The sequence below is a fragment of the Dromiciops gliroides genome, chromosome 3 (genome assembly GCF_019393635.1).
Source record: "Dromiciops gliroides isolate mDroGli1 chromosome 3, mDroGli1.pri, whole genome shotgun sequence".
Classification (NCBI taxonomy): Eukaryota; Metazoa; Chordata; class Mammalia; order Microbiotheria; family Microbiotheriidae; genus Dromiciops; species Dromiciops gliroides.
This window is the reverse complement of record NC_057863.1, coordinates 420,232,565-420,259,465: the sequence shown is the minus strand read 5'-3', so window position 1 is coordinate 420,259,465 and position 26,901 is coordinate 420,232,565. Positions and strand designations below refer to the sequence as shown.

Below are 26,901 nucleotides of genomic sequence, written 5' to 3'. Positions count from 1 at the left end.
AAAAAAAAAAAAAAAAAAAGCTTATTGTCAGGGCAGCTAGGTGGTGCAGTGGATAAAGCACTAGCCTTGGATTTAGGAGGACCTGAGTTCAAATCCAGCCTCAGACACTTGATACTTACTAGCTGTGTGACCCTGGGCAAGTCATTTAACCCTCATTGCCCCGAAAAAATATTTTTAAAACTTTAAAATTTAAAAAAATGCATATTGTCATCTGTGGTCACACAGCACAGAAAAGTTATCAAAAAAAAAGTTAAGTTATCTAGGTTTTAAAATAGGTGACATCTCATTCTTATTACCATGACTAATTCATCAGGGCAAAAATCAACCAATGACAATGTTTTAAAATTTTAATTTCCCTTTCTATGAAGATCACTTCATTCTGTTCCTTTTGTGGGACTTCTGGATGGATTAACCAAAAGGTAATGTTTCTTGTATCACCATAGCCTGAATTTGCATGCAGCATTTCCAAATGAAGTTAGGTGAGCATATATTCATTTCCTATAATAGTAATTCCCAGGGACTAGTTCCCCCCACTGTTTGAAAATAAATGTAATTGTTTCAGGTAATGCCTTTAACAATATAATGTGCAAAAGAGTGACAAGGAAAATAAAATCACAATGGAAAACTTTTTAAAATGTGGGTGTTCATGCATATGATAAACATAATCTAGTGTAAAAATGCTACTCGATTTTTATTACATGCTGTTTTGTTTGGGGGGAGGGAAGAATTTGAATCTATGTGATAAAGAGAAGAATGAAGGCTATTACTATATCTGTATTTGATAGCCTAGTCTCTAATGAGTTGTAGAAAATCAAATCAAGTTTGGACATTCTCTGCAGATTAAGCCTGAAAATGTTCATGGTGTAGGTAGGACACAAGTAGAAGTCTTAAAGCTTTAGAAGATTCTGGGGGCTTCTAAAAACCTCCTATGTCATAGATTGTGCATCTACTGTAAAGTAAGCTATCATTCTTCAATTCCAAAACATCCAATAACTTATCCAGAGCTATGATTCTGAGGGGTATTTATATTTCTGCTACTTCCATTATCTCTTTCCTTCTTTGCTCCTTCCCTGTCTCCTTGTAGATAACTTAAGAGGCATCACAAGTTCCAAAAGGTGATGCTACCTGAAAGAATACAACTGCCTTTGTGAGTGTTAAACCTGGGGCTTCCTCTTTGATATAACAGGACTTTTTCAGGGTTTGTTTAGAAATTTTCAAGACCATTTTTGCTTTGAGTTTTATTTTTACCCTACATTTTGTCTCTCCCACTAGATTATAAACTCTTTTGAGGGCAGGGTTTGTCTTTTACCTCTTTTTGTTTCTCCAGCACTTCGCATAGTGTCTAGTCTGGCACATAAACATTAATAAATGCTTGAATGAATACCATGTCATATATGTAATATAATGAACAGTCAAAGCACTAAATTCCACAAGAAGAATTAAAACTATCCCAAGGGTTGAGTGAATGATCACGTTCAGACTTATACCCAAATTCATATTAGAAGTCTAGACATCTAAGTTTCTCTAACTAGATGCCAAATTTTACACCTAATTATCTCTACTCTAAATGAAATAATGGCTGTATGATGAAATGAGAATTTCACCAAAGGTTAATATCACCAAAATCAAGAAAATGTAATATTCTCTACCTTCCCACCACATCCAGAGCTATAATTTTAAGCCAATTACATCCATCAAAATTTTTAGTCAACTTGCCAATCCATTTGAAAATAAATAGAACTAAAGGATTGGTTTTTCCACATGAAAACAAGGCTAACATCCAGTTGTTCACATAGCATCAAAATAAAATGTATGTTTCATCATTTTTGTAGAGTGGGCTAATGGTTATGAATTTCCTTCTATTAACATCTTATTTACCAAAGGTCCAAGTTTTCCTTCAGGACCTTGAACACCAGGATTTCCAGTCAGACCCTAAAAACGAAAGAAAAAAAAAACACGACGGGTGTCACTACAATTGAATTTAGTTACTTCTTATAACTGCAAAGTACAATAAAATTTCTAAGTGACCAAACATAATGTCCTATTGCTTAAGTATCTTCTTTGGTGTGGAGAATCTCCTTTCTCCACTATAGCTGGTAATAGAGGAGCTCTATGCAGAGACATGACATGTTATCACAGAAATCATGATAGATGAAGTCTGAAGAGATAAATTTAAATCTCATCACTGATAAAGCTATATCACCTTGGGCAAGTGAATCTGTAACATCATCGAGCCTCAGTGTCCTCAATTATAAAATGGGAATATAAATATTTGAGCTTTCTACCTCACAGGATTATAGTGAGGAGAAAATAAGATAATGCTTGTTAAGTATTAAATAAATGCTATCATACAGTACCATTTTGTCATGGAAGAGGAAAGTCTGACAGGTACACATAAGAATAATCCTGCATCTCATAGACAGCCTCCCTTTCCAACTGAAGCTTCACAATGGTGGTGATTCCAAAATAGCATAATAATTCCCCACTACTCATCAAACAAGCTGCTGAGAAATGGGGAGAAATACAAGAGGAGTCAAAAAGATGTTCTTCCTCCCTGCGGTGACTCTCTCAGCTATGAAAAGCTGGAACAAGACTTTCCCACAGGTGCCTTGAAAGATAAATCATTTTGAAAATGTTGAATCAAGATGAAAGCACAAATACAGTGGAAGAGAAACTTGTTTTTAAAATACAACTACTTTGAAGACATAAAGAACAAAAAATGCTGAAGGTTAACCAAAGAGGAATTAATTTCCATTTCCTTACCCTTGCACCTGGAAAGACCAGGTTCACCTGTACGCCCTGGATCACCTTGACCTCCTTTGGGTCCAGAAGAACCTGCTGGACCACGCTCTCCTTGTGCTCCCTATACAAAATGAAAGAAAGAGCTTTGATACATAGGAAAATCACAATAATTTTTGTTTATAGATTAAAAGGTCAATCTCTTCATACATTGGCATCTTCCTTTTATGATGGAAGGTTCCAGTTTAGAAATAAAAATTTACATCACATTCACATTTCATTATAGGCTGATTTCAATTGGCACAAATATGATAAAAAGATTCATATTTGATTAAGTTATAGAAGTAACCCCTAATTTTTATCACTGAAATCAATAGAGTGTATATCTGTTAAGGAGAAAGAAAAAAATGCAAATATGTGACATAGCTTTAAAATTATATTAAAATATAGCTGTTAAACCAGCAATTGCCATTGGCAGGCATACAACTACCCACAGATATTTCTTGAATATCTGAAACATATCTTCCACTTCTTTCTTCCTCCTCCCCCAATTAAGTAACCATGGGACCTTAGAAACAGGGATTTAGTTTGCATTCCTACTGAATTAGTCCTAGAATTACTAACAGTGCATGAAAGGAGAAACCTAGAGGCAGATAAGTGGTATATTGGATAGAATGCTAGACATAGAATCTGGAAGATCTGAATTTGAATAGTGCCTCAGATAACACACTAGCTGTGTCATCCTGGGAAAATCCTTTGGATTCGTTCAGTCTTGCTTTCTTCATCTGGATAATAATAGCACTTACCTCATAGGATTACTGTGAAGATCAAATTAAGTAAGATATGTAAAATGCTTTGCAAACCTTAAAGCATGAATTATTATTATTATTATTATTACTATTATTGATAACAATCTTGATCAAAAGACTTATATTCCATTAGAAATAGCTTCATTTAGGGCAGCTAGGTGGTGTAGTGGATAGAGCACTGGCCCTGGAGTCAGGAGGACCTGAGTTCAAATCCGGTCTCAGACACTTGATACTAACTGGCTGTGTGACCCGGGGCAAGTCACTTAACCCCAATTGCCTCAAAAATTAAAAAAAAAGAATTGTTTATACAAATAGCCTCATTTGCTAGTGAGTGATACCTGAGGATACCACTCTTTTTTTTCATTAATCAGATTACTTTACCTTTGGTCCAGGCAAGCCATCAGAACCGGGAAAACCACGATTTCCAGGAGAGCCCTAAAATGAACAGAAATCATTCCAAATTTGTGTTTTTCCTTCTTATTCGATAGATATTTTTAAAGTGGCAACTTGTATTTTTCAACATTGGTACACATTTCTTACAAACCCTGATTTTTCTCCAGTTAGAATTTCAGATTTAAAAAAAAATCAAATAAATTCCTGGACTCAGAAAATGATATTTCAAGTTTAGGAGCACTGATAACAAAAAGTTTTGCAAAAAATACAAGACTTTTAACTTTTTTACTAAAAAAAAAAAATGTAAATCAACCTTATATTTCTAGAACTACTATGTATCAACACTAACCCCAAGATTTATATATATATATATATATAAACATACTCCGTAACATATACTATATATATCTATGTGCATGTGTATATACACAGATGATGCATACATAGTATTGCCCCATGTCCCTATAAGGATTAACTTTATCCTTCTTACCCTTTCTCCTACTGGGCCTGGAGGACCAACAGTTCTGGGTCTCCCCTGGGACCTCTTTTTTCCTTCTTCACCAATTGGACCTATTGCACCCTGAATACCATGTGGGCCCTACAGAAGACATAAAGAATTACATGTGAAACTGAGGTTTGGTGTATATAATTGTTTGAATGTGATGAATGCAATAAATCAACATATTCCATACAACATTGGATTATTAAGTTTTTAGTAGATGAAGTATTTTCAATCCACTCAGCTCTTATTTGATAGACTCTGAGCAGGTTCAAATTTTTATCACTGCCAACCTATGCAATTGAAGAAAAGTAACTGGTCTGATTTTGAACTTCAAGTATTTTTTTGACTTACTGGTTCACCTTTGGGACCTGCTTCTCCTTTAAAGCCCGGCACTCCTGGATCTCCCTGAAATAAAAATCATAATAGTTAGAAGAGATCAAATGAACCAAACAGCCCAAATGGCTATCTTTTTAAATTTTTTTTTTCCAAATGGCTATCTTTAAAGTAGAACAAGTAATCAATTTAAAAGTACACATCTCTCACTTGTTTCAATTCAAATCAACAGTATTTCTTTATTAAGCACCTACTATGAACAAGATAGTATGCTAGGTATACAAAGAAAAAAATATCCAACACCCCTGCCAATCACATATTTTTCAGTCTACTTTCTCTCTCTTCTCCTTTCTTCTCCTTTCCTCTCCTCCTTCTTCCCCCACTCCCTCCCTCTTCCTCCCTCCTTCCCCCCTCTCTATCCCTCTTCTGTCTCTGTCCTCTCTCTCTCTCACTTTCTGTCTAGCAAACTGTTAGCTTTTCTGAAGATTATAGTTTAAGACTGTGGCCTAGAGGACTGCAGAGGTTAAAGTATTTACTCCTCATCACAAAGTGGGTTAGAAGCAGGATCTGAACCCATCTCTTCTTGGCTCCAAGGCCAACCCTCTTTTTAATAAGCCAAGCTGCTTCTCAGATAAAATATATGAATACAAAAAGAAAAGCCCTGAAATCTGGGATGATTGAGTGCGCATGAAACTCAATAAAATTTGCTGAACATCCCATTATTTATTTCTCTTACAACTTTCACATGGTAAGAAAAATGTTTTCTTCTCTTGATTCAAATTAAAACTAGTCATTACAACTGTGATAATGCCTCTGAAAATGTTTAGTTAATGAATTTATTCATCCAACATGGTAAAAGGACTAATTATTTAGAGCTGTGTTTATAATGTGGGAACTTTTCAAATTCTACTGCACAATTGCTTGGGACAAAGCAAGCAAAGATCCAGATTGTAGTCTTTCTCTGTGTGTTCTCTCATAAAATTAAGATCTTGTTTTAGATTTGATGAAGACTTTTCCTTCAATTTAGTCAAATTGTTGATAGCCATAATACTTACAACACAGAATAAATAAATAATAGTAACTTGGAAAAACTTTTGATGGAAGATCAAACTAATTAGATGACACAGGATATAAAATAAACACCCAAAAAAGAATTTAAAAGAAATATACTAAATTGAGACTTGTGTTATATTGGTTATCATATATTAAATATATTAATTAAATCAGGTCTAAAATTATATTTAAGTGAGTACAAATGCTCAAAGGTATTCATTCCGTAATATGCATACTAAATAAACCAGTAGGGATAAAGGAATTATCTTTGCCTTAATGAAATTCTTTCTCTTTGGAAATTAAATTGGTTATGATCCAAGATAGGCAACTTGTTGGAATGAGTCATTTAACTTATTTTTAAGAAAAAACCAGTAACATATGTCTCTAAGATCGCTAAATGTTAAGAGAATATATGATATTTTTAAAAATTAAACTACCTATAAATTGAGTGAAGATCATTTTACTGATGATCTTATTTTTTAAGTTTTCCAATGATATTTTGTCATGTATCATAATAGGTATGCTATATTTTAAAAAGTTACTTCATTAGAATGTAAAAGTAGACATTGCACATCAGTCCTTTGATTTTTCATTTTACATGTGTCAAACTCTTGGTTTTGGTTATTTATATTAGTGGGATTTACATACTGGACTGAATTATATGACATATTGTTTCTGTTAGTCTTCTTAGTTTCATGATCCATTAAGATTATAATTATTTCCAAAGAACTTTACCGTCTGGCCTCGAATTCCAGGTTGACCTGTGCTGCCCTGAGGTCCTGGAGAGCCGGGAGGTCCTGAAGAACCAGGAGGACCTGAAGTACCTGGAGAGCCCTAGAAAAGGCAGAAGTGCTATAATAAGCAAACCAAAAGAGAAAACTAAGGTTTTATCATCAAAACAAAAGCCTGAGTTTAAATGTCACATGCAATTCACTTAAGAACTTACTGTTGGACCTTTTGCACCAGGTGTACCATCAGTTCCCACTGTTCCCTAAAAAAAAAAAAAAAAAAAAGAAAGAAAAAAAGAAAAAAAAATTGAAAGTCACCTTAAAAATTGCTATGTCAATGGAAACACAAAGTCATGTGACTCCTAGAAAGCTGGGGAACAGACAAAAATGAAAACATATTTACAACAATAATAATGATCAGTTATAGAGCTCACTTCTAGAAATGTTAATATTCCAAACTCCCAAAGCCCCTCAAAACATGGTTCTGATTTTGTCTTTTACATCATTTATTATAAGATATGAGAGTATTTAGGAAAGAAATATTGAACTTATCCCTTATTTTAAAAAATAAAAGTTCCAAATATACTAGCCTGAGTAACAACATAGTATCTGACAACTTACAGGGAGACCTTGAGATCCAACTGGTCCTGGAGGTCCTGTTTCACCTCTCTGTCCTTGAGGACCCTCAGGACCACGAGCTCCCGTGGGACCCGCTTCACCCTATAAAAATACATGAAAAAAAATCAGACAAAATATCCAGCATAGTCAGGAAGTAACAAAGGTGACAGATGTCATTCTAAGTTTTAAATTGCAAACTCAAAGTTAAGGCATCACACTGGAGCCAATACTATCTGTATCTGTGTCTGAAACAATTACTTAGCTATTTCCATAGGTGCTAGGTCAGGGGCTGGTTTATGTCTCATTGGTTTGCCAAGAATTCTATTGTCTTTCATTTAATGAAGCATCCATCCTAGGGGTTTATCTCAGAGGATCTTAAATGTCTCATGCTTTCTCCTTTCAAAGTTGTAGTTCATGCTGTTGTCTCTACCTGCAATTGTCTCCTTTAAATTTCCACCTGTCAAAATCCTGCCTCCTGTAAAGGACCATCTCAAACACCACCTTCATGACTCTACTCCTCATTCCCTATAATTAGATATCATCCTTCCATCTTCTGAATTATCATGATAACTTACAAAAACATTTCTCTTATAGCATTTTATTTTCATTTTTATTCTAATTATTTGTGTATATTCCTTAGTTCCCCTTTTAAATTGTAAACTTCTTGAAAGTAAGGCTTTGTCTTTCTATGTCCCACAGTATCCAGGATAAATTTTACAAACTATACAGTAATCAGCTTTTATTTGTTTGTTTTACTGATGAATGAATGAATGTCATTGGTCCCTGATGGGCATATTCCCAGTGCTAGAATTTAGCTAAATTTATATTTATACACACATAATTTAATACTATATGCTACAAAACACTAGAAAGCCAAATATGTATTTGATGGGCTCATATTCAATCATATGCAAGGGAGTTTACTTAAGCTATTTTCCCTTACCCAAATCCCCATCAAAGGATTTAGACATCTATAAAGCAGTTCCTTAGCGTGGAAAACAATAATAGGTTATAATACAATACACATTATAGAAAACCCATTGTTTTTGGAGCACTACACAAGGCTCCGGAGGATATACAAAATTTAACTAAATCATAGCCCTTGCCCTTAAGGAGCTTAAAATCTTGTAAGGGCATCCAAAGAGCACTTTTCAAATATACATGCTTACACATATATACCCAAAGACATAACTGAAAATGATTTTTTTTTCTCAAAAATTCCACAGCACTTTACCTGAGCCTTCCCTGGGCAATTATCATACCCTCCTTTGTTTTGTATATTTATATTATTACCTGCTTTTAGATTAATAGTTCACTTAGATATGGTTCTATAATATGTCTATTTCTATATATGCTGTCCACAGCACAGTGCTTTGTATACAGCAGTTGAAATTAAATGGAAAGGTTCATGGCCAAGAGTGAAGCCGAAAACTATCTGGCAGAGTTGGGTTCAATCAGTAAATTATTAAATGCATGTTCTTGTGGGGACCAATTTTTAATTGGGGAGTGTTAGCTAAGCGGCTCGCCGCAATATTGGGGCAAGGAAGGAGACCGGCAACCTTCCTCAAAACAGAGCAGGATTTATTTAACAAGAATGAACTTAAAAAAAAAACCACACACAAACAGGATCAGTAGGATCAAGACAAAGGAAATAAAATGGGGAAAGGGAAAGTATACAACCTGAATAACACCACCCAGGAATCAGCTGAGAATACATAGCAGCTTCCTCTCACTTTCCAGCTTCCAGCTAGAATGGCAAATCTCCTCCCTCTTCCCAGCAAACCTCAGGTAGCCCCCAGCCAATTGGCTGGCCACTCTGACAGTCACATGACTGCCCTCACTAGGCTTCCAATCATTATAATTTTGCCAGGCCCATGTAGGCATCCGTGAGCGGTGATGATGGGAGGTGCCAGCGCCATGACGATGGCTACAACCAGTGCGTGGAGCACAGTGCAGTTTGTGGAGCCCCAGAGGCCAGTGTGTGTGCCGAGGTTTTAAAAAAAAAAATTCTAGCCAAAAGATGGGGTCATAAAAAACCTAAAATAACAATTAATTCTTTACACTCTGCTAGGTGTTTGGAATATAAACAAAAAGACTTAATTCCTACTCTCAAGGATCTTACACACTAACATACCTACACACATATATATGCATTGTGTGTATATATATATGTACGTGTATTAAATGTGTAAATATGCATTCACAGAATAGATATAAAGAGAACAAAGACAAATAAATAACAATGTAGTTCAATACTAACTAGAGAGGGAAGGAACTATGAGTTGAAGTGGAGATCAGCAAATGCTTTGTAGAAGGTGGTACTTTGGCTTTATCTTAAAAGAAGAGGCGGATTCTGTGAAGCAGAGGGTAACATGGGAATACATTCCAGGGAGATGGATAATACAAAAGAATAAAGATGGGAGGTGGAGGTCTATTGTATGGAACAGAGAGAAGGCTAGATCAAAAAGTACTAAAAAAAAAAAAGTATTTTATAATAAGGTTAAAAGATACCTCGGATAAACATTGTAAAGGACTTTAAAAGTTAAAGAGGGATTTATATTTTTTCCACTAGGCAGATTCACTAGAATTTCTTGAGTGGGGCAGGGGTTGGGGGGGTGGGGAGGAGAGTGGTGGATAAACGTCATATCTGTGCTTAAGGAAAATCACTTTGGCAGAAGTGTGGAGGTGGGACTGGATGAGAAAAATCTTAAGGCAAGGAGATCAATTAGGGGGTCAGTGCAATAGTCTACATGAGTAGTGCCAAGAGGCTGAAATCAAAATGGTTCCTGTATGAATAGAGATAAGTCAGACAGGAGAGGTTTTTGTATAAGTAAAAATGTTTTGGTAACTGGTTGACTAAATGAAATGAGGGAAAGCGAAGATGACGCTGGGGTTGCAAGCCTCAGAAATAGGAAGGAAGGCAATGCATTCAACATAAATAGAAAAGTTTGAAAGATGTGTTTGGAGAGTAAGACAATAAGCTATACTTTGAATTTGTTGAGTTTGAAATGTTCCTATTAATGTGTGCTTCAAGTTCCAGGGAGAGAATGGACTTATAGGTCTATTAGTCATCTGCATAGAAATGATAATTAAATCCTTGGGGATTACTCAAGTCAAAGGGCATGATATAGATCATTAGCTAGTGAGAAAACTGAAAGTAGTATTATAAAAACCCAGAGAAAAGAGATTATCCAAGAGGAGAAGTCGGTTGAGTGCCAATGTGGCAGAATGGGCAATTAGAATGAAAACTGAGAAAACACAATTATATCTGGCAATTAAGGGATCATTGGCTACTTTGGAAAGTACAGTTTTAATCAAGTAATGAATGAGGTGAGAAACTAGTTTGCAAAAGGCTGAGAAGTGAGAGGAGAGGTAATGGAAGCAGACTGGCAGTCTAAGAGACTGACAGAGTAAGAGGGGAAAGAAATAGGAGGATAGATTCAGGGATGTAATGCCTATTGAAATCTTTTTAAAGACTGGGGAGAGTTGGTAGTCATGTTAAAATGCTCTAAGGAAGGAACCCATCGCTGGAGAGAAGCTGAATACTGGAAAGGTTAACTGAAGATGCAATCTGATGGAAGAAAAGAGGAGGGCACATGTAGAAAGACTAACATTGGCAAAGAGGACTACATTATTACCAGGCATGTGAGTAGGAATAGAGGAGGTAGGTGGTAGAGAAATCCAGGGCTGGACTTTGGCAAAGAAAGGGTGAATAGGTCAAGGAAGTGAGGGGCTGACTGGACAGTTAGGAATTAATTCCTCAGGCAGGTGTTGGAACTAAATAATTAGCAGCAGAGGGCCAATGCAGAGATGTACTGAGGAAGACCAGATGCAGAATTGGGTCATTACTCACTAGTGAGTAAGGAAGGTTCCTTGGATCTTACCCAGTTTTTTATTTACTTTAAAACTTGAATAAATATTTAGGATCATCATAGGGCTTTCACGGACATTTCTTACTTCAAATAAGAATGGCTGTATTTAACCAATTTTCTCTAATGCATGTAGACTCGAATTTATATTTTTGAAATTTTAATTTACATTTGACAAAATTAATTTTAAACACCAAAAAATAGATTTAGAAAATTTATCTTCTTAAAAGACCCCATGAGTTATTGGGGGTTTTTTTGCCTGTTTAATCAATCCTCTCTTCTTCTACTAAAGCCTTATTTTAATGCCTCATCATTGCTAACACCATGTTTCTGGTTTCTTGAATAGATAGATTGATAGCTAGCTAAATAGATGATAGCTAGCTAGATGATAGATAGATAAATGAGAGAGAGAGAGAGAGAGAGAGAGAGAGAGAGAGAGAGAGAGAGAGAGAGAGAGAGAGAGAGAGAGAGAGAATGTAATATTAAGAGTACAAACTGCTTCCTACCAAGTTGAAAGTGTGGTTCCAAAAGTGAACTATGTCTATTACCAAGGACTCACCTAAGTTTTTAAAGGTTCATTAAAACATGATGGCCTGCAGGTGAGGAATTTTTTGTTGTTCTTATTGTTGTTAGACATAGCAATTTATTAAAACTACCAAGACATGGAGAATTTGGGATCTGTGTTGCCAAAAGGTGCACCCTTATCTATCAAGTCACAAAGATTTTTCAGGGTATTGAAGTAACAATCCCTGAAGTTTATGCTTCATTCTTTAAAAGGGAAAATTCCTAATATCTTTAATTTCCCATACAAATATAACTGAACCACTTTTGACTTTGTTTTTATATAAAGTAGATGGACATGCACTGTACACGTGGGTTGCCTATATATAATCAAATAAAGAGACCTCTTGGAAATATAGAATTTGCTCGGTTTAGGTCCAGTACTGTTATTTAATCAGTGTTCATAAAATCCTGGTACGGAAATTCCTTCTATCAATGTAAATTTGCAATTTAATTTTTATTTATAGCTTAGTCGTATAAAGGAAACTCTAGTGTAATCTCTTGACACACATTTTAGAAAGTATGTGGCAAAGACTGTCATAATCAAAAAAGGTTTTCCTTTGCATTTAGGATCATTTTTTCTAAATGGGGATGTAAATTTCATGTACTGTATATACAGATGACTTTTATGTGTGCAAGTAGGGGGCCCCCTGTAGGTAATGGAAAGTATTGTCAAAGGAAAACTAGGTATGAGGAAGTAATCCCACTGTACTGTTACTCAAAACCCAAGTGTTGCAGCTGTTTTCTGATTATATTTACTGAGTTCGGCAACATCTTAAAATCCTTCTGGGCCATAATCCTTGTGTATATCATCCAAACTAATGGGAGAAATGAATAAATAATGACTCACAACAAATGGAAATCATTCTGCAGGAACATTTTAATCCATGCCCACTTATAGAGCCAAATCCCCTCCTTTGTATACTTAAAAATAAAGACCATTAAATCTGGGTGGGTAGGGAGAGAAAAAGCCAGCCTTGCATGAGAAAACAACTTCTTGATGAACTTAAATTGATTTAAAATTCCCATTTTTAAGGTCACAATGCTCTTTATTAATCCCAGGCACAGTAACAAGTACTTATTTCCAATTCAAATTAAAACTGATATTCCTTTCAGCTGTTTCAGCTGGCTGGAGCCATAATCCAAATTTACCAGATGAGTTGATACCACATAATGTAAATTATAGTTATGGAATTACAAAATCATAGTTACCTCCCCTTTAATTATATTTCTCTTCAATTGCTTTTTCTCTACCTGCTTTATTTATGTAGCAACAGAGTGGCCAATGAAGATGTTATAGATTCTTTCTTTAGTTAAGTTATACTAAATTATTAATAAAATGATACATTTCCTTTTAGAATAAACCAATAATTCAGAACTAAAAAGTTTAAAGTTTTCTAACCTTCATTCCAGGATTTCCTGGGAATCCAGCAGAGCCAGTTATCCCAAGTGGACCCTAAAAAAAAAAAAAAGACTGATTAGTCATTTACATAATTATTATGCATTTTTATTCACACTTTTGAACATCTTTATGTGGACTTCCCCAACCTTTGACAGATTGTTAATATGTAATTGTTAGCTTTCTTGCTTTTTGTTTTAAACTTGGTTCTCATTGGTAATCTAAAACTTTCATTTCTACAATGATAGAAGGATTAAAACATACTTAACAAGAAATTAAGGATTATGGCCTAGTTTTCCAAGTTGAAACACTATCATTTGTGGCAGATAATATTAAGGGAAGGAAATCATAAGTCAAAGGTATTTAAAATAGTATCTCAATGTTTGATATTTGCTCTAGAAATGTCAACTAAACATTAGGTAATAAAGATAATGCTTGTTCTGCCGATCTTTCTAAAGTTATGGTGTACTTATAATTTGGCTATCATACTGAGAATGGAGTTCAAATATCTAGATAGGTGTTGTCAATATGATTATCTGGCTATTCCAGATGCACAACTTGGGGCACTAATTAGCTCATTGTTACCAACCTCAATTTCATATTGGATAATGTAGGGACAATAATAGCTGGCATTTAGATGGCCATTTATAGCGTATATATATATATACGGAGATGATTCTAAGACAGGAAACAGTGCTCAATCTAAAAAGGGACCTATTTTCAAATGCCAAATCTTGCCTTTGATACTTACTAGCTATGTGACCATGGGCAAGACACTTGACTCTGCTAAACTTATTATTCCCTCATCTTATAAAATTGTTGTGGAGATAAAATATGACAAATGAGCAGTTAAATTGATAGACATGAAGACACAGAGACAGACAGACAGACAGAGAGGCCTCTTCTGATTTCATACCTTCATACCACATATAGAATCCTCTAAAGAATTAATTAGTACTTAAAGGAGAGGATAATATGAACCATATACAGTTCTTTAGACATTTTGAATTTCATTGTAGAGCACTGAAGTGAGTAACAAACGTTTTAGGTCACGGCTTTGTTCCCTCTAGTTAGAAGCAGTAAAGAGGGAGGATTAATTATTGGACAATTAGCCTCAAATACTGTCATGTTCTATACCTAATACGCATAAAAATTAATTTGTACAAACTAAATATTTTTAGTTTTTAAATAGTGGCACATAGTGGTCATGAATATTCATTACAATATTTCCTTAAAGATTTTCTTTCCTTGATATAATGTTCGCATGGCACAATCTTTTGTGCAGCTTGACACAATCACATTATAATAAAAAAATGCTTTATGAAATGAAACTTCTGCTCACGGAGTCAACAAGAACAATCTGTTCCATAAACTATTAATTTAGAAAAATATTTCTGCCAATGACCTTAAGCTCAATTGTTACAGTATTATCAAATAGATCATTGAATTGTATTTATGAAAAGTTACAGGGCAGCTAGATGGTGCAGTGGATAGAGCACCGGCCCTGGAGTCAGGAGGACCTGAGTTCAAATCCGGCCTCAGACACTTAACACTTACTGGCTGTGTGACCCTGGACAAGTCACTTAACCCCAATTGCCTCACCAAAAAAAAGTTACGTCTTGGTTTGGTGAGTTTACCATGCTTGGTTTGGTTAGTTCAAGCATGCTGAATACAGCCTCTTATTTCAAGGAAAACTTCTAAAAAGCATGTAGCACTTCAACTAACATTTTTCATCAGAGAAAAATTCATATTCTGACCTTTGTGTTATATTTTACCCTGAAACATCAGATAATGTAAGGAAGAAAAAGATCTTTAGCTCAAATATCTTATAAAAAAACAAGAACTATCCATGGGTAACTTTTTCATTTTGCCAGTATAGATGTGACTTGTATCCATAAAATAATATGAATATAGTTTATATATGGTATGTATATACATATATGTATGCATAGATATCCATATACAAATCTGAATGGATATATGTACACATAAGTGTATGTGTATATAATTTTCTATATACATGTATAATGGGCATGTGTATATATGTATACACACAAAACCTAGTATTCTTCAACATTTACATGAGCAAAACTTAGAGAGATACCTTGCTGTGTAACTAACTCCCTAAGACCTCTCCACTTTATAAAAAATTCCAAAATACTAAACATTCTTCTCTAATTTTTTTAGGTGGAAGATCTGGAAGTAAGAGGCAAAGGTGATTTATACAGGCTAAGTTATTCAGGCAAATACAATCAATAAACCATATACCTAGATAGGTAGAAGCCTGAGAATGAGGCTACATGGCAGAAGCAATAACAAACATTTCAAATCTGCAGGCCAAACCAGAAAGTCTTAATGGGAAGAGTAGGTAGGAAGAACAGAAAGCTGACATAAATGCAAGGTGAGGCAAGAGACAAAGAGTGGCATAATTAATTTCTGTGCTCCTTTGAGAAAGATCTTTGGAGGGAAAAGTTCACACATTCTCATAAATAATGTAAAATGGCTTTTAGGTATTTGGGGACTACAGAAATCATCCAAGCATTCTTACTGGTAGGCCTATTAAATCAGGGCAATTTTGGGGGTTAGTTTCTTGGGAACCCTCTAACCTGCAGACCTTGCCTAGGAATTAATTAATTAATAGTCATTAATTAATTATTTAAAGGGTTAATCTACACATGTATTCAAATTATATTCTAGAAGAGAAAAAAAATTACAAGGTGATTCGTGATTTGTCAGGGGATTATGAAACTTTATTATGAAGCTATAAGTGGGGGGTACTATGAGTATCAAATGAAATAATGGATGTAAAGAATTTTGCAAACCTTAAAATGTCAGTTATTATTATTATTATTGTCTTATAACTATCTGGTGATGACCACTTCCTGAGCTCAAGCAATATTTGTTGAGCAATACTAGGGTGGACTGGTAAATATCTGACAACCCACCTTAAGTTTTACCTGCATTATTAACAATTTCTTAATTCTAGACAATTAACAGAAGAGTCCTTATTTGTAGTAGTTGCCAATTTCTGAGATGTAAATGCTTACACTGAAAATTTAAGACTTGGCTTGACAGTTCAAGCTGGCTCTACCACAATTCTGGCCATGAATCTATTATTCCCCTAATAGAAGTAGGAGTTTCTCCCCTTAGAAAATAAGATATAATATAGTTTACTGGCAGTTAATTACAATATAAGAAATCTCCATAAGAAGTCATGAAGTTTTCAGGAAATCAGGGTACTATTTTCAGTACTAGACAGAAGAACCAAAAAAAAAGGAAATGGAAGGAAATATAGCTCACCATTGGTCCAGGTTTTCCAGGCATTCCATGAGCACCACGTTGTCCCTAAGTGAGAATAACACAAAGTAGAAAAGATTATATTCTCTGTGATAAGAAACACTTAGTGATATTTACACATTTTCTTTTAAATTTTAATGTGTGTAACTATTTTCTCTTAAAGAATAAAAATTTAATTTTCTAAAGATAATAAGAATAAAAATCAAAGTCTAATCTCAGAAATTTAATATCTATAAAAATTCCTTGGTAGTATGATAGGAATGATTACAATTGTACTTATGATATTAATAAAGGACAGTTAAAGGTTGAGAAAATCAAAGGGAGTGAAAAGAGCTTAATAATTCTTTGTACTTTCGCATTACTCCTTCTACCCAGTGAGCTCAAAGGCCTTGATAAATATGAATCCCACATTCTCCTTAATAGCCAAGTTAACTCAGAAGATTTAAGGTCTTTTTTATACAGATGAACTAACTGAGGAGCAAAGAAATTTTATTCTCCCGAGGGCATCTAAATGATAAAGCCAATTCTAATTGTCCGTTTTTCTTTTATCAGACCCTCCTAGCTTTACAAGTTATTATGTTTTTCTATTTGTTTTTTAAGAAAAGAGAAATAACTTCATATTAAATTCAAAACAAGAATCTGAGAACTTTTATGAATAGTTTAAATATATATTTTGGAAAAGTAAAACATTAAGGTGTTATGAAAGTACATATTTTTCCTAAAAGAATTGTAAGATACTTAATCCTTCCTAAAGGAAGTTCAGTTGTAGAAACTCCATGAATTGCATATATTCAAAATGACTGGAATTAAAGCTCAACTCTCAAACCGAACTTAATTTGACCTATGTCATCCTTATTAAGGGCAAAAACTTTCACAAAACTACCACATTTCCTTAACTCTCAAGAGGATTCAAACTGTTTTTTAAACTCATTATAAAAATGAAAGATGACTGACATTCATTGGGATTTGCATTTAGATTTTGGCAGTTATGCCATGTTCAGACTAATTCTTAGAGCTAATTCTTAGAATAGCTAGGTAGCTGAATTCAAATCCCAGATTCATACCGTGTGACTGTTTCCTCATCTGTAAAATGGCATAATAATAGCACACACCTGATAGAGTTATTGTTATGATTATTAAAAGAGCTAATAATTGTAAAGTGTTTAACACAGTGTTTGGCACTTAAGTGCTATATAAATGTTAGTTGCTGATGTTGTTATAAAAACTCTGTTTTAGTCTAAGAAGAGAACAAGAATTTAGAATGACAAATTGCAAAATAGTCATGTATCAAAGGTCCAAGCTCTTTACAGAATCATAATTTTTAGAGGTATTTGGAAGCCATCTAATTCAACCCACTCATTTCACATGAAAAATGAGATTAAGAACTGAGGCCCAGGGTCACCTGTAAGTCTAAATTTAACACACATTCTTTTCATATTAGTTTAGAAACTGCTGTCACCACACTGTCTAAAACTGACCCTCTCTTAGGAAAAATCAAGTCTAATCCAAATCTTTTGGGATAAAAATATACAGGTCAATACCATTCAAATATCATTCAAAGCAGGAAAAAATAGCAAATTGCTGAAATAATTTCTGAATATGGCAGGCCACAATGGAAGTTATTAAATAACTCCAAGTTGTTGCCTCTTGTGCCACCATAAAGAGAAGTACAACCAAACCAATTAACTGCTTTTTAGTTCCATTGAAAATAACTTATTGTTTCAAAAATTACCTTTTGAGGTAGATTATTCATTTAGTCAGATTTTTTGCTAATATAAATTTAGCCTGAAGTCATAAAATGCATGGAAAATGCAGGGAAAATTTCCCACCAACTGTATCTCATGAAGTTAGGAGTAAAGGAGGTACAGGGTCTGAAGAATTCACTGATTTCAAATTCGCCTTTTCTCTATAGCTATGTAAAAATAGGTACTATACTCAACTGATGGAAGAAGTTAAGAACTTACAAATGATATCTGGGTAATTTTGGGCCAACAAGGAAGCATACTTGTTTATACTTGTACTACACATTTCTCTAGAATCATTTTCTTTAATCATTTTTTCCTACTAAATCAATGATCTTCATTTTTAATTGGCATATTAAAAAAACCTGGAGCCTGGTTTGATTTACAATTACACATACATATATATGTATGTGTATGTGTGTATATATGTATACATAAACAAATACATATATACTGTATATATTATCTATGAAACATATATAATTTGTGTTATATATATATTTAATCTATATGTGTATATTATATAAATTATGTATATATAAACATAAACCTATATAAATACACATGTATATGTATTTGTAAATCAAACTGGGCCTTGGGTTTGTGTGTGTGTGTGTGTGTATGTGTAATATATATATATATATATATATATATATAAACACAAATACAAAAAACACATATTCTATTAAAGGAAAAGTAACACAAATAAATAAAAACAAATAAAATATATAAACAGTACTAAATCAAGACAGAAATACTTACAGGAGTACCTTGTGGACCAAGTCTCCCTCTCTCTCCTGGCATTCCTCTGGGACCCTGTCAAGTTTTTAAAAAGCAATAATTATTTCTCATTTCAATGTCATTTCACTGAACAGAACCTAATAGAATACCTCAAGCATAAAAAGAAAGAAAAAGCAGCCAAGTGTGTCGTGGTGCAAACCAATAGTACTGGCTCTTGAGGAATCTAAAGCTAAAGGATCACTTGAACCCAGCACTTCTGAGCTACAGTAGGATTAAGTCCAGTATCCATTGGTATGAGACCCTAGGAGGAGGTGGGGCACCAGGTTGCAAAAAGAAGGGTCAACTGTCAGGGGTTGAAACAGAGCAACTCAAAAACAAATCAGTCAAAGCCTGGGTGAGCTAGGGTGACAATCTCAAAAAACAAAAAGAGCCTCAGACACTTGACACTAGCTGTATGACCTTGGGCAAGTCACTTAACCCTCTTTGCCCAACCAAAAAATAAAATCACAAGCTATGAATAAAACATTCACTTTAAAACAAAAGCAAAAACAAAAACAGTTCTGGACTTAGAAAAAAAGCATGAAGCAATACAAATAGTCACACTGAATAACTCAGGAGCAATAATAGTCATTTTTTCATTGCCATTTAAATTCTTCTAGTCACAGCAGTGAAAGTTAATGGATTCATACCATTTCAGAACTAAAAGAACATATTAAATGGAGTGATTGTAGATTTTTATTTTTTAACATTTGTAGCATGATAATTAAAGGCTTTTCCTCACCTATCATCATATAGTTCAATACTTTCAGTTCTCCCTATCCTTGAGAATCCTAAAAACTGATCATCTATAAATGCTTGGTATCCTGTATTCAGTACTTAGAAAAGGTATCCTGGTAGACTTTATTTCCTCAGGAATTTTTTTTAAAAAGTCATCTTGAAAACATCTAGAGAATTAATAGTTTGCATTGATCAAAGCAATAATATAATATAAAGATCTAAAGTTATACCCACCATAGGACCCATTGCACCCATAGCACCTGTAGGGCCAGCTTCACCCTAAAAGGAAAAGAGGAAAATTACAACATTATGAATGGCTATGGTTTATATTGTTACCTGGGCAAACCACATGATACATTTTCAATGCCAGGTATAAAAATTATTTTCTGTACCTCTCTAAATGTAACTGAAATTTGAGATATAAAGTGTATCAGTTTAAAGTGAAGTTGGGGAATCTAACCAACCTTGTAAAATCATAACACAGAGACACATTAACTTAAGAATATGCACTGGATCTGTGATTTCTTCGTTTTAGAGAATTCCTGATGGGGAATTTCTCTGTGCAGGTGGTCCTTCTCTGAAATGGATACAGTAATATATGTCTGTGGCAGAACTTAAAACCAGGTAAGTTTCTTTATCCACTATACCATAATGCCTCTCTTCATTAACTTGTTAGGAAAGAAAAAAAAGAGAAACTTAACTTCCTGAGATCAATAGTTTAACACAGACAAAACCACACAAAGCTATGGCCATCAGGAATTTAATAGCTTAATGAGTATTATAATAGTCAAGGCAATAAAACACAAAGCCTTATTTGCCTGCTCTAAAACAGAGTACTTGCCAATCTACATACTAAAAATCAGTCCACACTTGAATCATAACCTCTTCTTTCCCTTTTACCACAGCTGAAAGGAAGAACAAAGTTAGAAAACTCAAAGGTAGAAAGGGGGCTTGGAAGTGTGACAAAAATGAGTGCCGAAATAACCACATCTACTACCTAGGTTTTCCAATATTTATTGCAGCTCCAGCTAAGTTTCTGAATTTTTATCACTTCTAATAGCACTATATGGCTAGAGTAAAGAGTGTTTGCCTTACTGATGGTAGGGTCAAAACATGTACACATCAGATAGTATGAGATTCCTAAATTGAGATCATGAGATTTAGGCAGGTAACCAGTTGCTCTACCACATAACAGCAGAAGCAACATACACATCTCTAGCCAATTCCAGCACCTAAATGAGGAGGTAGGTGCTCTTTGCCCAACTCTTTTATCATGCTAGGAAATTACCTTTGCGCCTGTAGCTCCAACTTCTCCTTTAGGGCCTTCAAGACCTTTGTGTCCCTGAGAAATAAAATAGAAATATATATGGATTTTAATTATTTTTTGGAAAGGATAAAAAAGGTAAGCCATCTCACTTAAATGTCTTTTTCAAAAATGAATTACAGTGTTTTAATATTTCTTTAAATGAAATTCTTTTCATACAAAATTCTATTTTTCATACAAGACATTTCTGTATTAGCCATGTTGCAAAAAAGGGAAGAAAAATAAAGAATGTGAAAAAGCAATATGCTTCAATCTGTATTCAATCAGTTCTCTCTCTGGAGAGAGCATTTTTCATCCTAAGTAGACACACATGCATATACATGTACATATTCTATAACTACCCTCCCTACTAGGCTGAAAGCTCTATAAGGGCATGGACTCTGTCTTAAGTATTTTTGTATCCCCCTAATGCCCAGGACATATAGAAGGAGAAATAAATGGTTGTTGACTGAGTGAATAAATCATGGCTAAACTACTATTTGCTCCATATAATCCTCACTGATCATGGGCCTTGCTTGAGAGCTCCAGCAAGACTGAAAGTTTAATGCTCTCAAGAATTTTTGAAAGAAGATTCCATGAAAAGTCATAGTGATTTCAGTAACCTTGGTGGAATAATGAAACTACATCTAAACAAATGTATTTTTGAATAATAATTTTAAAAATTTGAATTATAGCAGTCTTGAGATGACCCCATCACCTCTCTTTTTCCGTTCCTCTCTTTTCCTGTTTCATTCTCTCCCTTACTCCCTTACTCATCCTCTCTTCTTCTCTCTTACACACACACACACACACACACACACACAAAATCTAGCAATGTCACTTTACCAAAAAAAAAAAAAAAGAACAAACAGAATTTACACTTACCCTGTGTCCCTTTAGACCAGGAAAACCAGGTGCACCAGGAAAGCCTCGTGCTCCCTAGAATGAATGAAAGGAAGGAAGGAAGGAAGGAAGAGGGGGAGGGAGGGAAGGAAAGGAAGGAACAAAGGAAGGAAGGAAAAGTCTTTAGAAATTGGTAAACAATCTTAATCAAATTTTATAGTAGGCATCTGTCATAGTGATACAAATATGACATCAATAAAGCATTTACCTACATGGTTATTAGGTTAGCATGGGGGGGGGTAATCTGTTGGAAACAGAAAGTTGGATTTATCTCTGATATAAAATATAGGGAATTGCCCATTTTTCAACATTTCAAAGCACAGAGACAATGAAACCACTGTATTTATTAATGACAATATGTGAAAATAAACACAAACTTCTTGGGTTTGATTTTTTTAATAATTAGATTAAACTTTGAAAAATAATGTAGTATTATTTAAAGATATTTAAAATGCTATAGATCTGGGTAGTCCTATTTTTTTATCTCATAGAAATCTATTTATGAAGAAGAAAATATATTTATATGCTTCTAGGTCATGTTGTATCTTCTTATTTTCTTAATACTGAGAAGAAAGAAGAGATCAATGTGATTAGAGAAATGACAATAGAATAGTTATTAATGGTAAATGAAAATGTGAAAGATTAAAGAGAAGTTTTTAAGGAACTGATTATTTTAAAATAGTTTATTATATTTGTATATATACGTATATTATCTATAGATAATATAATCTATGTATATTAATGCATATAAATCTATATAAATTTTAAATTAGTGGGGGGGAAGAGTAGAAATGGAAGGGATAACAAGGATTTTCATATGGGCAAAATAAACTTAGTAATTGTGAGAAATAGCACTCAAAAATTTCTGGGACTCAGTTAAGAAGTGTGTCAAAAAGCTTCTTTACTTTCATTCTCAGGAGAATGGGCTGCCCCCTAGGGGAGCAAACCAACATGCAGGCTCTTAGGCCTGCCTTTTATCTTCTTCCCATCCCTAATGCAATTGGCCCTCCCTCTGGCTATTCAATCAAACACCACATCCTAGACCCTCTACATTGATTCTCTTGGGAACCTTCTCTGAGAAGTGCTCTTATTTAAATTAATCCCCATTTGTGGACATTAGCATCTGCTTCTATTCTAAACAACTCTCCCAGCTGAATCTGAATCCACTCCCCAGACATTAAATTACCTGTAATTATCTTCCCAGACAGCTCCAATCCACTGAGAGGAGCCCACATTTGCCACAGTAATAAAACTCCCTAATATTTTACTGTACCTGCTTAGAGGGAAAACCTCCCTATCTCAGCAGATATAACTAAGTTATTGTTATTTCTTCATCATATTATCTAGCATTTACTTAGCAGTTTTCATTTTTATGCCTCAATAGATTGTAAGCTTTCTGAGAGAGGTTATCATTTCATTTTTTCTTTCTATAACCATTAATACAATCATTTGCATATTATAGGCACTTTTAAATTAATTAGTTGAACCTGATTTGTCTGAAGGTAATATAAGTAGAAACATTTTAACTGAAATATTTAAAGGGTTTTTTTTTTTCAAATATACTTTAAACTTTCCCCTGGATCAGTATTTTCTTTTTCCATAGAAACCAACTTGTTGGTATGATTGCTCAGCTTGCTCTCATTATTTAGATTACTTTTGAGCTGAATTATTTAACTTGCAATAAAAATTTCCCAACTTGGGCTTAAGAAGGTGAAAGAAATGATTCTCCAAGGCTGCATGCAGAAGAAAATCCCCTGGTTACCAAGACTTAATCTTTTAAAATACTGTGTTGCGTGCAGCCGAGCTATAAAACACAGATAAGCAGATAAAACAATACACTTCACCACCATACTTTATACAGCATGAAAGGCAAATTGGGTTAGCCTATAGTGTACTGGACTTAGGGTTCAGACATAAGGATTTAAATGTTGGCTCAGATATTTACTAGCTGGGTAACCATCCAGGTAAGTTACTTAACCTCTCAAAGAGAAATGTTCATTGGTTATTTGGGACATTACATTAATTATATTACATTAATTGTCTCACTGGGTTAGTGTGAGCAAAGCACTATGCATATGTTAATTTTCTATACAAAAGAGTTGTTGTAGCCACTTCTACAATTCACTAGTTCCACTTCACCATACCTATAGTGAGGAATTAATTCTCCTTTCACTTGGAAAAGAAGACTTCAAGGTGCTTTTTTCCTACATTTTCTCCTCTTGAAAAAAATACTGCTTCCCTTCCATACTAACCTAGTCCCTTAGATAAGTGCCCTCCTAGGCTTGAAGGAGATGATAGAGTTGAATGCCTCAGTATCACCAGTTAACCTTTCCAATTTTATGAACTTAAAGAGAAATTCTCATTACATGAGGGGATTACATATCCCCTAACATAGCAGGAAAATGTACCAGATGTACAAGCTTTAACAAAAAGTTCTCATTCCAATTTGACCCAAGACTGTCATCCTCCTCCAAACACAGTCTGTTCTTTTGCACTCGTGGCGTGCATCTGTGATATGCTGGCAACACACATTTCCTCCCTCTAGTAGGGCCACACAGTTGATGAGCTAAAGAATGTAGTCTAATGGAAGGTTGGAGACCTCTAAAAGGACTTTAATCCTTTTACTCTTTGAAATGTCCATCTGTACTAATGATTAAGCCTCCTGATTTTTCTCTGTATTTACATCCAGGCCTGGCCTGAGTTTTGTTTGGAAATTGGGGGGGGGGGCAGGAGGCAGGAGGCAGGGGCCGGAGCAAGGATAGCCAGGAGGGTATTGAGGGGAAGAAGGGGAAAGCTAGGGAAACTTTTTTTTACATTTGCAGTTGACACAATAGTTAAAACAAAGAGGAGTCTTCATAAGTAAAAACAAAGGCAAAGTTTAGCTTTGAATCTCAATGGTTCTCATGTGACAAATGTGGGACAAAAATGAAGTTTTAAGGATGAAGTCTCTAAGCTTCCTTCCAGCTCTAAAATTCTATGTTTCTCTTTCTTATATTGAGTCATAATGAAGTTCAATAAATTATAAAAATGTTCCCAACACTTTTTTCATAGATCAGAGATATAAACTAACTTGTGGGTAGGTGAGGGAGTTGCAGTTTTATGCATATTGCTATAGGTGATCATTTGTTTGTTTTATTGTGTTGTTTTCTAGCAGTATTTCTATTTTGCAGTACTTTTTATGTAATTTCTATACAGCAGAACAAACTTACCGGAGATCCTGAAAATCCTACTTCTCCAGGATTTCCATTTCTACCTGGTTCACCCTTTGCATTTAAAACAAAGAAAAAAATATTAAAATAATTTCTCCTTTTTGGATAGATATTGAATATTTTGCATGTAGTAATAAAATGTCTTATTGGGAAGATGATTGGAGTATTTTTGTCAATCTTCATAAAAAATGAAGAAAGATATAATTCAGTAAAATATTGGCCATCTTTTTTTCTATTGATACAAAGAACCCAAAGAACTATTTAAAATATCTTTTTGCTAAGGTTATATTTAGTTTTATAAATTTCATAATAATTTCATTTTGAAATACTATATTTGCTAACTAAATCTCAGAACATCTTTTTCATTCTAGAAAGAGATAGCAAGTCTCTAACGTCTAAAATTACATCATTATTCTGTGGCACAGCCAAAAATAGAATGAGAAAAAGGTGATAGCTAGTTCCACCCTATTCTCCAACCACATACTCTTATAGTTACAAGCTGGAGTTATATCATGGATTTAATTAACCATCCTAGTGAATAATTCAATCTTTTCATCATCAGTAAACCTTAACCATGCTGTACTGATGCAGATTTCAAAATGAAGTATTGAAAAAAAAAATGATTTTTAAAAGGCTACTACATTGGGTAGCCTTGCATATCAAAATTTCAATACCTCACTGGCAAGTTCATGAATTGATGAAAATCTGAAGAAATTGTGTGCCTTTCCTACAAGGAGAGAAATAATGTTTGCTCTCCTTGACTCTGTGATATCCATAGATAAAATAATATTCTAATAAACTGAAAATGTACTCTCCTGGATTCACCAGCTAGATTGTATTTACAATGTTCTAATATGTTATTTGATTACATTTCAAAATTACAAAGCAAAAGGTCAAAACTCAGCTTACATCTTCACCAGGTTTCCCAGGAGGTCCTTCTGGGCCACGGGCACCAACTGGACCCTGACAGAAAATTTTAAGATGTTAATGAAAGCAATTTTTAAAACATCCTTGGGAAATTTACATTTAGATATTAAAAAATCATAGTACCAAAGATAATTACTAGCATTACTAATTTTTTAAATCTCTTGCTACAACTCTTAGATAATATATTCTACAACTGAGTACAAAAGACACTTTAAAATGAACATTATTTAGCAATGACCAATGGCAACACTTAAAACACTTAACCCTCATGCAAAAACAGAGAGAAAGCATAGGCATGTTCCACACGCATAAAAGTGCACCAAATTTGAATTGTAATATCTTGCTACATTAGGGATTGGGTTTGTTATATTCATAAAACACCATACTATTTTAATGTGTTTGTGTAACTAGCTATACATGCTTACTTGACATTACCATTGGTCCTGGTTCACCAGGTTCACCTGGAGGGCCTGTGGGGCCAACACCACCCTAAAATTAAAAGATAAACAGGAAAACAAATGAAAGACTAGAAGCAATGTCAGCATTTTCTCCTATCTAAGAGCACTGAAGTTCAAATCATTCTATATAAAGCACTTTCAACATGACAAGTAAAAATATATTTGATTTAGCCAAGGATGATTTTTGAAAATCAGTTACATCATTACTGAAATTACACAAGTTTCATGCTATTGAGCTATTGGCAAATTAAATAACCGGTGAACTGTAGAAATAAGGAGTCTGTTCTCCTGGTACAGCAGACCTTTTAGGAAAGATTCCTAACCAGAATTTTGGGCTATCCCAGGATAGTTTTACCTACTCCAAAAGCTCTCCTAAAATTTTCAACCCCAAACTTTTAAATTTATCTTTAGCTTAAAATTGAATGTATGACACTATAGTATTGGGGTGTATGGGGTGTCAGATAAACAAAAGTAAAAGCATCCAATTCCAAAAGAAGTAGAAATCACTGCTTAGTTATCAGACTCTCTCATAAGAGAATG

The 26,901-nt window shown here is 34.2% G+C and overlaps 1 protein-coding gene across 1 annotated transcript in view; it reads right to left on the bottom strand.

Annotated features, from left to right (window-relative positions):
• Window positions 1-26,901, bottom strand: part of COL5A2 (collagen type V alpha 2 chain) — a 201,670-nt gene that overhangs the window by 42,252 nt on the left and 132,517 nt on the right. The window contains 18 exon segments of the mRNA XM_043998231.1: window positions 1,879-1,932; window positions 2,764-2,775; window positions 2,777-2,863; window positions 3,930-3,983; window positions 4,432-4,539; window positions 4,795-4,848; window positions 6,565-6,663; window positions 6,776-6,820; window positions 7,179-7,277; window positions 13,008-13,061; window positions 16,305-16,349; window positions 18,806-18,859; window positions 19,796-19,840; window positions 20,850-20,903; window positions 21,750-21,803; window positions 24,977-25,030; window positions 25,886-25,939; window positions 26,339-26,392. Coding sequence (XP_043854166.1) covers window positions 1,879-1,932; window positions 2,764-2,775; window positions 2,777-2,863; window positions 3,930-3,983; window positions 4,432-4,539; window positions 4,795-4,848; window positions 6,565-6,663; window positions 6,776-6,820; window positions 7,179-7,277; window positions 13,008-13,061; window positions 16,305-16,349; window positions 18,806-18,859; window positions 19,796-19,840; window positions 20,850-20,903; window positions 21,750-21,803; window positions 24,977-25,030; window positions 25,886-25,939; window positions 26,339-26,392 — 1,080 coding nt within the window.